This window comes from Pinus tabuliformis, chromosome 5_1 (assembly GCF_031772625.1).
Source record: "Pinus tabuliformis cultivar Carrire ecotype Pingquan chromosome 5_1, CPIR1, whole genome shotgun sequence".
Lineage (NCBI taxonomy): Eukaryota > Viridiplantae > Streptophyta > Pinopsida > Pinales > Pinaceae > Pinus > Pinus tabuliformis.
In genome coordinates, this window is record NC_142305.1 from 187,149,743 (window position 1) to 187,162,229 (window position 12,487).

Sequence of the window (12,487 nt, forward strand, 5' to 3'; positions counted from 1 at the left end):
ATCCTTGATAGCCCACCATAATTGATTACAAACTCAAACATTGGTGTAGCATTATGGATCCTTATACATACTTTCTTACAAATTGAGACATTGAAGTAGCATTGTAAAACCCATACATACTCTACAAAATTGACTGTATTGAACCACTACGGTATGTTTTAATTTCCATATATCTATAGCGATGTCACCTAGAGCTTTTCAATAAATTCTGATAAACAAATACTTAATAAAAAACTAGCTTTATCCACATCTCTAATATCAAATATTCATGTATTAACAAACACATAATCTAACAACTATACCATCTATCTATTCATAAAATCTTTATAAACCACTTTTATATTCATAAACTCTTTATAAACTACTTTTAAATTGACTAACTTATTAATAAAAACTTTACTGATAACCACGTAACACACCAAAAATATCAACTTTCATCAAAACACTTACTTTACTGATAACCACGTAACACACCAAAAATATCAACTTTCATCAAAACACTTATTCATGGGTTAACCAACACATAATCTAACAATCATACCATCTATCTATTCATAAACTCTTTATAAACCACTTTTAAATTGACTTAACTTATTAATAAAAACTTTACTAATAACCATGTACCACACCAAAAAAGTCAACTTTCATCGAAAACACACTAGCACATACAACATATCATCTCTCCTATTAGAGTAAGGGAAACATTATTAATTTTTTTTTGTGTTTTGTCTATGGCATTATTATTATACTCTGGAATAGACACGTGGAAAGTTGACGGAACTTATCATCATAGCCCCTGGTCCCAGTGTGCGGGAAGGTTTCAATGACGAAATTTTATTAAAAGTAAGCTGAGCTACCCTATCGGCAAAGCGCAATTACGAGCTTTGATAGAGTCAGGTGTGGGTTGGGACGGTCGCTGGTAAGCTGTGACCCATTATGAATGATTGGAAAAGTTTTAACGCCCTTTCAGGTTGGAAATGTGGAACTTCATGGCCAGCCCCCCTTACTGTTGCGAAGGTAAGACCTTCGTACACTTCAGTCCATCCTCCAACGGTCTGTTAATCAATTGCCAAGAACTGATTAGCGAAATTTTATATCACAGTGAAAGTGAAAGTTGAAAGAACAATGCATTGTTACATATTTGATGAACACACCCACCTGATTATTGAGATACCATGGATACCATGGAATTTCAACGGGAAGACTGAGTTGCCTAAGTGATAACCTTGTTGAAGTTACTGGAACTTTAGTGTCAACGTCGCCGCTGGACATAAAGTACCAATATTTCCATTAACAAATGAAAAAACAACTTATTACGAGCTAAATGATAGATGCAAAAGTGCATTCTCTCCAAAAGGGTACCAAATAGTTTCAGAGATTTACAGTGAAAATGAAATAGTATTCTGGACTGAAATAATTTGATTGGAGGAGGAAATACCTGTAAACCCAAATTTTAAGCCCTGCCGCAATAAGCTCTGTGTAGATAGGAAGAATGGAGAATTCTGAATCCGTCCAATTAGTATTAAAGGTCTCACTGCCATTAAAGATGGAAACTTAACTATGGATTTGTTGAAGGATCATTCATGTCAAAATGAAAAGTTAGATACCGGACTTGTCTGAAAAGTTACACACCTGAGCCCAGTCCAGTTGTAAGGGATATGCGTAGTGTTAGCGTGAAGTGCTGTTTGCACATCAGGGCGATTATAATATATCTCCGCATAGTTTTCAATGCAGGGGTCGTAGCCAGCAGTCCTTCTCGGGAACTGTCAAAGAAGCAGATAAAAGTCATATAATTTGAGACCTCATTACTTAAATTCAGAAGACCTAGACTAATAGTTTCAGGATTAGATGATTCGTACCGATTTTGTCAATCTGGCAACCGGTTGCGTGCATAGTGGGGTATAAATATCAGATTGATCTATGTTGCCGAATTCAGTATTTATGGCATAGCCAAGGTAATTTTGACAGGCTGTCGAAAAATTCTGTTGCTTAAAATTGCAGTTTTTCATAATGTTATTGTACGTGGCATCCGATATCAAAGCAACAGTCCACCAGTATTGAATACGGCCAATGCTGTCATAGTAATCGTCTATGATTGGATTTCCCACCTGGTACACGAAAGTCAATTCTATTGCCTTTGAATATCTATTACTCACCATACTCAAAATTGAACCAATAAACTGAACAACATATATATTGAATAATAATAATAATAATCGCTATTGACACGAGGATTATATAGAGAGCGCAGTAAAGTAAGAATCTCATCCAAAGTGAAGAGAGAGGTACATTAATAAAATCTCATCCCACTCGGGCTGTATAGTTTGGCGAAAAAAATAAGTAATACAAGTTTAAAATACCGATACATACCATAAAACCCTTGAGATTTATGAAGGGATTAGAATTCCCTTTGTTGTATTCGTACACTTTCTTCGCAAGCTGAGGAGCAAAGTGCCCTGGGTTCACAAATTGTATTTTAATTACGGTTTAGTGTGGAGTTTCTAAAAGCTTAGTTTTGTCCTGATTGTAAAATTAATATTTTGAAATTTTGATTTAGCTTTGTCCATCAAAGCTTTAGAATATTAAAATTCCACAATATAATTAAATTCAGATATTTCCAGCTCTATATACACTGACCTGCGTAGCTCTCCCCGCATATGTAAAATTCTCGATACTTGTATTGAGGAAATCTCTGGAACCAGTTGATAAGAAAGGCCAACGCATCCTCAGCTACCGTGTCCGACAAAGAGTGTACATACTTTTACTACGACGTAGTCTTTAACGCGACTTTTTGAAAGCCTTTCCGGCGATTTTTTTCGGTGAAAATCCGGCAGTAATTTATTGAAATCGAAGTTTGATAACTAGTTTCTGCACAATGAAACTGTCCCAGGGTTTTTCAGGGTGCTGAATCCGAATATGCAGTTAAAAAACCATTTTAACTTCAACAAATCATGATTTCATCTCAATTTCTTCCGCCAGATTCCATCACCGGAATCTCAAAAAGTCGCATTATAGACAACTCCCTTTTACTACAACCATGATCATGAAAAATCGTACCTAACAACTTGCATATAAAAACTAATCATCATTATAATGAATAGACGTTCCGGTAGTGAGATAAAATAACAGATATGTACCAGTGCGTTTGTCCCCATTATCGTACAAGTTGGAGGTAGTATTTGTATATGAGAATCCCACTCCCACAGGTGATTCCAGAAAAAGTAAGTTTGCAACTGCGCTCGTGATCATGAGAGGCAACGGTACTAATTATTATTCAGTAATCAATATAGAAATAGGATATTCAAATTGATGCCATGATATGATTGAAACATGACATACTGTTTTCGACAAGGGAATGCGAAAAAATTTACTTACATTTGTTCCAAGCATACTTATTCAGATACAATGAGGAAGCGTTTTTATGTATGCGCAAAGGCCCGATTTCCTCTGACTCTCCATATGCTATTGATGAAGCTTCTGGACCTGTAATCCCATGTATTAAACAATAATCAACTTGAAATCAGGCACACGAAATGAAAATTATATAATATAATATAATATAAGATAAGATGGGATGGGATGAGATGAGATGAGATGAGATGAGATGACAACTAAAATTAAGAGTGCAGTTTATTTTATAAGAGGAAAAGCTTGAGTTAATTTATTAAGGAATATGTTTTCAGAATTTTCATTTATCTAAAATAAAAAATTATAAATGATTTAGATTTAATAATGTGAAATATACTATTTATTTTTATTAATTTGAAAATATGGATAGTTATATATGCTATTCAATATATAAAATGAAGTGTTTTCCAAAAAAGATTTCTTTTGTTTTTATTAATTTCTCAATTGTATTATTAATTTTTAACTTTATAATTAATATATAAAGTTTTGAGAATGTCTTCTAAAAATTCGGTGGGAGCTTTAGTCAGTCAGTGTAATCTTAAACAAAATTATATATATTTGAGAACTAAATATGATAAACAACACCAACATAAATCTATCTTAAATACTGATCTAATATGAGAGGAGATGGATCAAATTCAAACTTTTTTAGATTGCAAAATACAATGTGTTATTTTTCATTGTATTTTTTAATGCTAAATAAAGTATATATAAGATTAAATAAAAAATTGACCATAAAAACTTAAATTTTCTTTTCTATGTAGATATATATAAAGCTGATATCCACATAAATTAGTTAAAATAAATTCTCAAATAATTTATAATCAGTATTGGGTCATTTCAAGCTAGTCATGACTAAGTGTCCATTATCCTACAAATCTTACAGATTAGATTTTTGAAAGCATAAGCAGCTGCATGTTGATTGCAGTTTGAAATTGAAAATGAGATGCATCTTGCTCATCCTGAAAATTTGATTAAAAACAATATACTCAAATAAATTTGACACATATATAATATAAAAAAAATACAAACATGTTCTAGTTTATTAATATATTTATTCAATGTATCATACCCTCGAAAATAAAAATGCAAACAGGGTATAAAAAATTAATATACTTCATATATCAAAAAAATGAAAAGTGCAAGTGCATTCCATTTTATTGATAAGCCTCTTCAGTATGTCAAAGTGCAGTATCTCATATGTAATAAAGGCGTAAATAGAATATGCAAAATATAGATCTAATGTCTAATAAAAATTAGACATGTATATAGAATTTATATTTTATAGTTGTTAGTTTTTCAAATATAAATTATTTTACAACTTAGTATGATGTGTAAGGGTGTTTTTCTGTTATTAATATTAAAATTTTATTTATATCTATTAAAATAAAAATTTTAAAACATCTAAAAAATAAATAACTATACAAAACATTTAAACAATGTAAACTTATAAAAAAATTTGTATCTATGCTGATACAAATTTTACAGAAAAAAACTTAACAAAATATGTAGATCTGAAAATTGTACAGACCTCCATTAAGCCACAATACCAGAGGTAGCTTCGAAGATATTTTACGATTGGCCTCAGTTAACCAATAGAAGAGAGCCCGGCCTTCCTTCTGATTGACTGTAACATAGCCGGCGTATTGATCGAATGAGACAGGGGGCTGGCCTGGGAGACTAGTTATTTTGTCTGCGGCCTGGTCACTTCTGGACACGTGCGGCACCGAAAGCAGCAAAATCGTCAGCATCCATAACGAGGTCCACATCGCTATTTGATGAGAATTGGGAACTGGGGCTCACAAACAGAAGCGATTCTTCAATGGATCCCTGAAAATCAAGAACTTTTTAGAATGTCAACGATAGATCTGCATACCATCTGACTGCAATTATATATATAGAGGTGAATGCAAAATTCAGCCATGGGGCGTGGCTGGGCTTTCAGTGAATCTATCTATTCACAGATGAACGTTGCGTGTGAATAAAGTCAGCGATAAATTTCCTGTCTATTCCTGAACAAAATACAGCCCATGGGTGTCAGATTCTGAATAAAAACTAGTCTTATTTAGCACCATCTGTATGTGAATGGAATCAATGGTGGATTTCCTGTCACTTTCATGAAGTAAATTAAACCCATATATATGTCACGTTCTAAATATACGATATACTTATTTTGGCCTCGCAACGTGCTCACCCCAATCATCTTCTCCTACAACTCCGTGTTATTTTGTTGAGATTCGAGACTCGACATTTCTGGCATCGCATCCATTAGTCAGTGATCGATGATGGAAAGCTTGGAAAGCTGACATAATTTTCTTTAAATATTATTGAAGTCTAAATAAAACATAACAAGTATAACATTCTAGAAGAAGTTGTAGATTATAAATATCTTGGAATTGATTTCAACAAAAATCTAACTTGGAATGGTTGTAGAAAGAAAATAACTTTGGGGGGATTGGAAAGCATTTTATGCTTTTCAAAATAGGTGTAGAGAGGCAGAGTTATGGCACTGAAAGACCACTCAAACTCTTTTTGGGCTTCTAGTGATTCCAATGATTCTATATGGTTGTGAACTGTGGGATAGCAGTACTTCCGACATGCAGTGGAGACAAATTGAGAAAATTCAAAAGCGTTTGATTACAAACAAATTTAAGATTAAAAGTGGAGTTCCTTATGATATCTTGTTAAGTGAAATAGGGACTGCTCCTATTGAAGCAATTGCTATGGTGCGAGTCATAAGGTATTTAAAAAAAATTGAGCAAATGGAAGAGGGTAGATGGCCTAAGGTTGTCTTTAATGATAGATTGTGCAAGAGCAAAAAAACTTGGATGCAACAAAATAACAAATGGTTTAGTAAATGGGATATTTGCTTGAACGTGTGCCCCATAAACAACAAAGAGATAAAAGCTTTTGTTATGGAAAAGTTCCACGTACTTGGGAGAAGGAGCTAGGAAGAAATAAAAATTACTATATTGAAGTGTTTAATCCTACTCATAATCATCAACCAAAAGCATATATAGAGGCCAATATTTCTCATCAACTCCGTTGTGAAACAGGGCGCTGGAAAAGGCCAAAGGAACTGTGGGAGGAAAGGGTATGCATTTTTTTTCTTCCAGAAAAGTGGAAACAGAAAAACATTTCATTTTAGAATGTGAGGCGGGTATGCATTTTTTTTCTTCCGGAAAAGTGGAAACAGAAAAACATTTCATTTTAAAATGTGAGGCCTTCAAAGACCACAGGGAAAGTTATGCAGATACGCTGACAGCTAGCTCTTGGGATAATCTATTTAATGAGGGGTTTGTCGAGAAGATGGGAGCATTTATTGTGAAGCTTCACAAAAAAAGACCGAATACATCAATCAGATGAAGAAACAATCTATCCCACAAGCTATCTTTAGTCTCGTGGACGTTAAAATAATTTCTATTCTATTCTTCTTCTATGCGGATCCTACGTTGATATGATATAAATAATAGGTTTTTTCTTTTCTCGGTTTATATGATAGAGATTATACGTTTATTATTTTATTAATTAAATAATAAACGATATACTCAACTTGCCCTCCCGCGTCCTCATTCCCAATCTCGTTCTCAATATTATTTCCTCTCCTTTCCATTACACCGTTTTTTCCTACTCTGATATTTTGTCGAGATTCGAGCTGTCTAGAATATGGTGTATTATGTCGAGTGATGGGTTATGGTAGGTGAAATAATTGTGTGTTTAAATATTATTTAATTTTGAGTTGTTGTATGTTAATTTCAAATTACGATATGTAGATATTGCTGATATGATATGGTTGAGTTAATTAGATTTGTTTTAGTTTTGTACTTATAATGAGAGGTAGGTATTTTTTAAGATGAAAATCTATTTTTTTTAAGATGAAAATTTTTTTAAGTGTAAAATGTGCAAAAGGTTTATATCTAGAATTTAAATTCTTAATACATCATGAGTTAAGGTCAATTTTTAAATACGCTATATTACATCACTACTATTGTGGTTAATTAATTTTTTTTTTTAATTTAATTATTTTATTTTATCAAATTATGGGATCAAATTTATCAAGATGCAAACCTCAAACCTCTTTTTTGAATAGAAAACTTAAGAAATTTGATCCATCTTTACATTTAATAGTTCAAGAGTGTATATACATATATATATATATATACTCACTCACTCTTGTATGTACATAGGATATATTACATAAGAATATCATTTGTAAAATTATGGGTTGTAGCTTTAAGATTGGAGATGATAAGATTTACTTTAATAATCATTAATTTAAATTTATTTTAAAATTTAAAATTTTATTTTATTTTAATTATTTATTTTATTTTATTTTTATTTTTTTTAATGTAATTTGATTAACTTAAAATGATTACATAAAAAGGCATGACAAGATGTTTACAACAAGATAATTATAACATCTCTTCTATAATGGATTGAAAAGTGTTTCTAGCCAAAATGATAGTTTTTGTTTTTTGGATTTTTTTAAAAGTTTTTATTTTCTATATTTATTTTTCTTAATAATAAAGAAATGAATCTAAATTGAAGTGATATATCTTATTTTATAATATTAACATTAAATATTATTAAAAAGTATATGATATTTTTAGGTAATTTAGTCATCCTTATAAATATTAAAGATTTTGAGGTAATTATTTATGTTTAAATATTTTTTGATATTGAAATAATATCTAAAATTACTTTTAATTTGCTAAAAAGAAATAATATTTAAAGCTGGATACTTAAATCTATATGATAAAATTAAAAGTCTATTTCTTTATATATTAAAACTAGTAGTATTTTAGATATATTTTCCTTAAATAATATTGATGAATTAATATCTATTTTTAAAAACACTCATTAATACTTATATATATATATATATATATATATATATATATATATATAATATTATTATAATAGTAAATCTAGTGAAATATTTTCATTTGACATTTCTAATTAAACTATTTTCATAAATTATTTATGAAAACAATATAATGTATTTTTTCTTTAAGTATTATTCTAAATGTTTATTTAAATAAGATTATTACCCATTTACAATGTTATTATCAATGAACTTATACGTTTTCTTTTAAACTATTATACTAAATGTTTATTTAATTATCCATTTATAATTTTATTATAAATGAAATTATAAAATATTTTCAGTATGAAAAAATCATGATTTTGTATTAATATCAGGTGAGTTGAAATATTACATATAGTCTGGCAGAAACCATAAACATAAACATAGGCTTAAAAGGTTTATAAACAGTCATGATAAAACATTACCTCCTAAAAGCAGTACAAGGACGAAAGAACAAAGATGTGACAAAACATTGGAAATATGTATGAAATTAGTATATAGACCAAAAGTTAGGCTAGAGTGAGATAAATCCCTATTGGTATATGAACATCACCTGTAAAAGCTGAAAAAACATGCTTTGTAGAGGCCAATGTGAGTGATCCAGTGGCCAGAAACGAAAAGGAGAAGCAAAAAACAGGGAGAGAAAGAAACGAAATACAGATTATGTTCCAGGGAGGGAAAAATCCTCAATCTGGTAAGTGATATCACCCAGAATAATTTTCATTTTCCGTTTGCCCGGTTTAATTAGTAGCCCTTTCTTTGAAAAACTGTCTGCATGAGAATTTTGTGATCTGTGGAATAAAAAAATCCTTTTTCCTTTTCCAGAAAAAATCGATTCTGTTCAACCATCCTGTTAGCATTTGATTTTTTATGGAATGTTTGCCAGTGACATGATCAATAATGATTTTAGAGTCCCCATAGATATGAAGAGCCTGAATGTTTAGGAATGTACTAATATATAGGAGACCTGAAAGAGCCATTGCTTCTACTTTGTTGTTTGTGCCTTTTCCACCATTCCAGTGAATGGAGAAATTCTGATGTTCATTCATGGAAATGAATATACCGCAGGCACAAATCCCATTTTGCGCTGCCCCATCGAAAAAAGCCCTAGGGAAGTACAATTGAGAAATTTGATGTTTCTTGATCTCTTTTTTTTATATTGTATGATCTGAGGAGAAACAGAGTTATAGAGAGAGATGATCTTGTAGAAAACTAACTGAAAATATTCCTGTATGTTTTGAAACAGATACTTGTTTCTCCACTTCCAGATTATCCAAAAAACAATTTGTGGAATGGATCTCCATGATGCTTTCTGTGCACTCCACCATTCAAGTGACTCTTTAAGAGAAGAATGTAATATAAAACTGAAACCAAAATAAGACGATAGGTTCCTCCATACCTGAAGGGTGATGCTGCAGTTAAGGAACATATGATAATTATTTTCCCCATCAGCTTTACAGATTGAGCATAAACCCGGTCCTGTCCATTGTCTCTTTTGTAGATTTTCCCATGTGAGATTTTTGTTATGGTAGACAAGCCAGGAGAATATAATAATTTTGCTGGGGACACCTGTTTTCCATAACGGATAAGGGAATAGACAATCTGAGAGAGAAAGTTGACTTCTGGTTAAGGATAAATAGATTTCCTCAACTCTTATGTTATCCTGCCCCCTTTTTCCCTTCCAGGTGAGAAAGTCACAAGTTTCGGTGCGGCAGAAACTGATATTCATCATGATCATCAGAGTCTTGTTCCATTGGAGAGCCAAAGTTCCTTGTAGGCCCAACTCTTGGGCTTCTTTCCAAATGGGAGTAGGTCCCTGCCAGCCAGCAATGACTTGACTCCAGACAAAAATCCCCGAATGATGGAAGGCATTTTTTATTTGGGGAGGTATAATGAGTTCTTTCCCTGCTCCCGAAATGGGATCAAAATCAATGTACACACTGTTTCCATTCTGTAAGCTCCAAGAGAGGTTTTGAAGGAAAAAAGACTCGATTTTACGAAAGCTGTACTAGATGGTAGAGCCATGTGGGGATCCTATGGTGTCTTTCCTGTACCAGAAAGAGAAGTCCTTATTGCCAATGTAATTTCTTGTTATTAATCTGCTCCATAAGCCATCCCCGAAAATACTCCTCCATAGAGATTTACATAACAAGGCCATCCCAAATTTGCGAAGATCCATGATCCCCCAGCCTCCTAGATCCTTTGGAAGAGTAATATTTGAAAGTTTTGTCAGATGAAATTTTCTTTTATCTTTGCATCCACCCCAGATGAAATTTGTTGTCATTCTATTCAACAAAATTATAATACTTGCTGGAATATAAAACATGTGGGCCCAATACACAGTCAGTTGTGCTAGCACATATTGTGCTAAAACCGCTCTTCTTGCCATAGACAAACACTTATTTTCCCATCCTGATATCCTTTTGAAGTAATGGTCAGAGATCCATTGCCAGTCTGCTCTAGTATAGCAGGAAGGTTTAAGGTGATATTTGAGGTATTTCATGCCATCCTTTATGAGCCTTGCTTTTATGTTATACAAATCTACCAAGAAATCAATGATTTCCTTTTCACATTCCCCGTGATAGAAGATGGATTTACTTTCATTTATTTGAAGGCCAGTAGCTTTTTGAAAATTCTTCAGTATGTTATAAATACAAATCCAAGTGAGACGGAAAAGCATTCCAAAAATCAGTATGTCATCCACAAATAGGCTGTGAGAAATGTAATTTCTTCTACTGATCATCATGGGACGACAATGCTCCTCCGAGACAACTCTTTTAATATGTAAACTTAGTGAATCCATTGCCAGGATGAAAAGAAGTGGGGAGAGGGAGCACCCCTGTCTCAGACCTCTAGCAGTAGGGAAGAAAAAGGAAGGATATCCATTGATAAGGATAGAAAAATTAACATTTTCAACACAAGCCATGATCCAATTTGAACAAGAGTGATTAAGGCCGATTTTGGAAAGTAAACACCTTAGGAACCCCAATCAAGACAGTCATATGCCTTCTTGAGATCAATTTGTAGAATTGCAGCATCAAGCTTTTTTGTATGTAAAGAATGCAAACTTTCCTGTGTGTTTGCAACCGCATCATGGATGTTCCTGTCTTGAAGGAAGCCATGTTGTTCCTGTGTAATGAATTTGGACAGGGTACCTCGGATTATGCCAGCAATGATCTTAGAGATAATTTTATAAATTGCATTGCACAAAGAAATTGGTCTGAAATCCAAGAAGGAGGTGGCATTTTTCTTTTTTGGAATGAGGGCAATGTAAGTTGATGTAATGTACTGGTGAATTTTGCCCGACATTCTTGATTCTTCAACCATACTTAGAATGTCCGTCTTAACTAGATTAAAAAGTGGATGAAAAATTCTATCGTCCATCCATCAGGGCCTGGACATTTATCTTTCTTAAAGGATTTCATTACAGAAAGAAGTTCATCCTCTGAGACAGGCTGAAAGAGAGAATCATTTTGTTCCTCATCGAACATGGTCGGGAAAGGATCAATACCCCAGAAAATGTCTTCAGCCATGCAGTTCTCATTTCTTCTGTAGGATTTTTGGAAATAACTCACAACCGCATTTGAAATATCTTCCTGAGAATGTAACATATTACCTTCCTCATCCTTTATCTCCCATATAGTATTAATTTCACGCCTCTTATTAGCATATCTATGAAAAAATTTGGTGTTTCTGTCACCTTCCTTTAACCATATGGCTCCACTACATGTTTGTGTGCAGGTGGTTGTATGTAGATCAACAACTAAGTGTGTGGAGGCGTATCAGTGCATGGAGCCTGTTTCTGTTTTGTTGAATAAGATAAGAACCAACATACAATGCAAAGACTCATCTGCGTGTGGAGTCTTGCCCTGGTTTTGAAGCCCAAGATTGTGATCATGATTGACCAAGATGTCAACATTGTATGGGCTTGTTGTATCGCATTTCAGAGATGATGATAGTCCTTTGCAACTACTGGATAGATCGACGAAGTATTTTAAGAAATTCGTGAAATAATTTTTTGGTTTGTCCATAAAATGGGGATGCTCAGGACAAAGATTCCATCACATTGTCTTGAATGACGACATTATTCTGCTTCCTATAACTGTTTAGATAAATATCCCTTACTAAGTCAATGTTTCTGGTGATATTTACGTCGGATATGCTAAGGCATTTAATAAATGTTGTTTTTGTTTAAATACATCAAGTACATGG

General features: G+C 32.7%; 1 protein-coding gene across 1 annotated transcript; it reads right to left on the minus strand.

Annotated features, from left to right (window-relative positions):
• Positions 1–893: 893 nt before the first annotated feature.
• LOC149164035 (serine carboxypeptidase 24-like) lies at positions 894–5,243 on the minus strand. Its single transcript, XM_089429347.1, has 10 exons — positions 4,940–5,243; positions 3,376–3,483; positions 3,138–3,233; positions 2,638–2,730; positions 2,371–2,456; positions 1,860–2,108; positions 1,633–1,763; positions 1,439–1,534; positions 1,159–1,264; positions 894–1,055 (listed from the first exon to the last, which is right to left on the minus strand). Exons 1-10 carry the CDS (start codon positions 5,175–5,177, stop codon positions 894–896), a joined length of 1,365 nt encoding a protein of 454 aa, XP_089285473.1. The 5' UTR covers positions 5,178–5,243.
• Between the last annotated feature and the right edge of the window lie 7,244 nt (positions 5,244–12,487).

What these genes read in the sequence shown, in the direction of transcription:
- LOC149164035 (XM_089429347.1), bottom strand. Translation starts at nt 5,177, where the DNA reads ATGTGGACCTCGTTATGGATGCTGACGATTTTGCTGCTTTCGGTGCCG. An exon ending in GGTATTGTGGCTTAATGGAG is followed by an intron (nt 3,484 to 4,939) that starts GTCTGTACAATT and finishes ATGGGATTACAG; the next exon opens with GTCCAGAAGCTTCATCAATA. An exon ending in TAAGTATGCTTGGAACAAAT is followed by an intron (nt 3,234 to 3,375) that starts GTAAGTAAATTT and finishes TCACGAGCGCAG; the next exon opens with TTGCAAACTTACTTTTTCTG.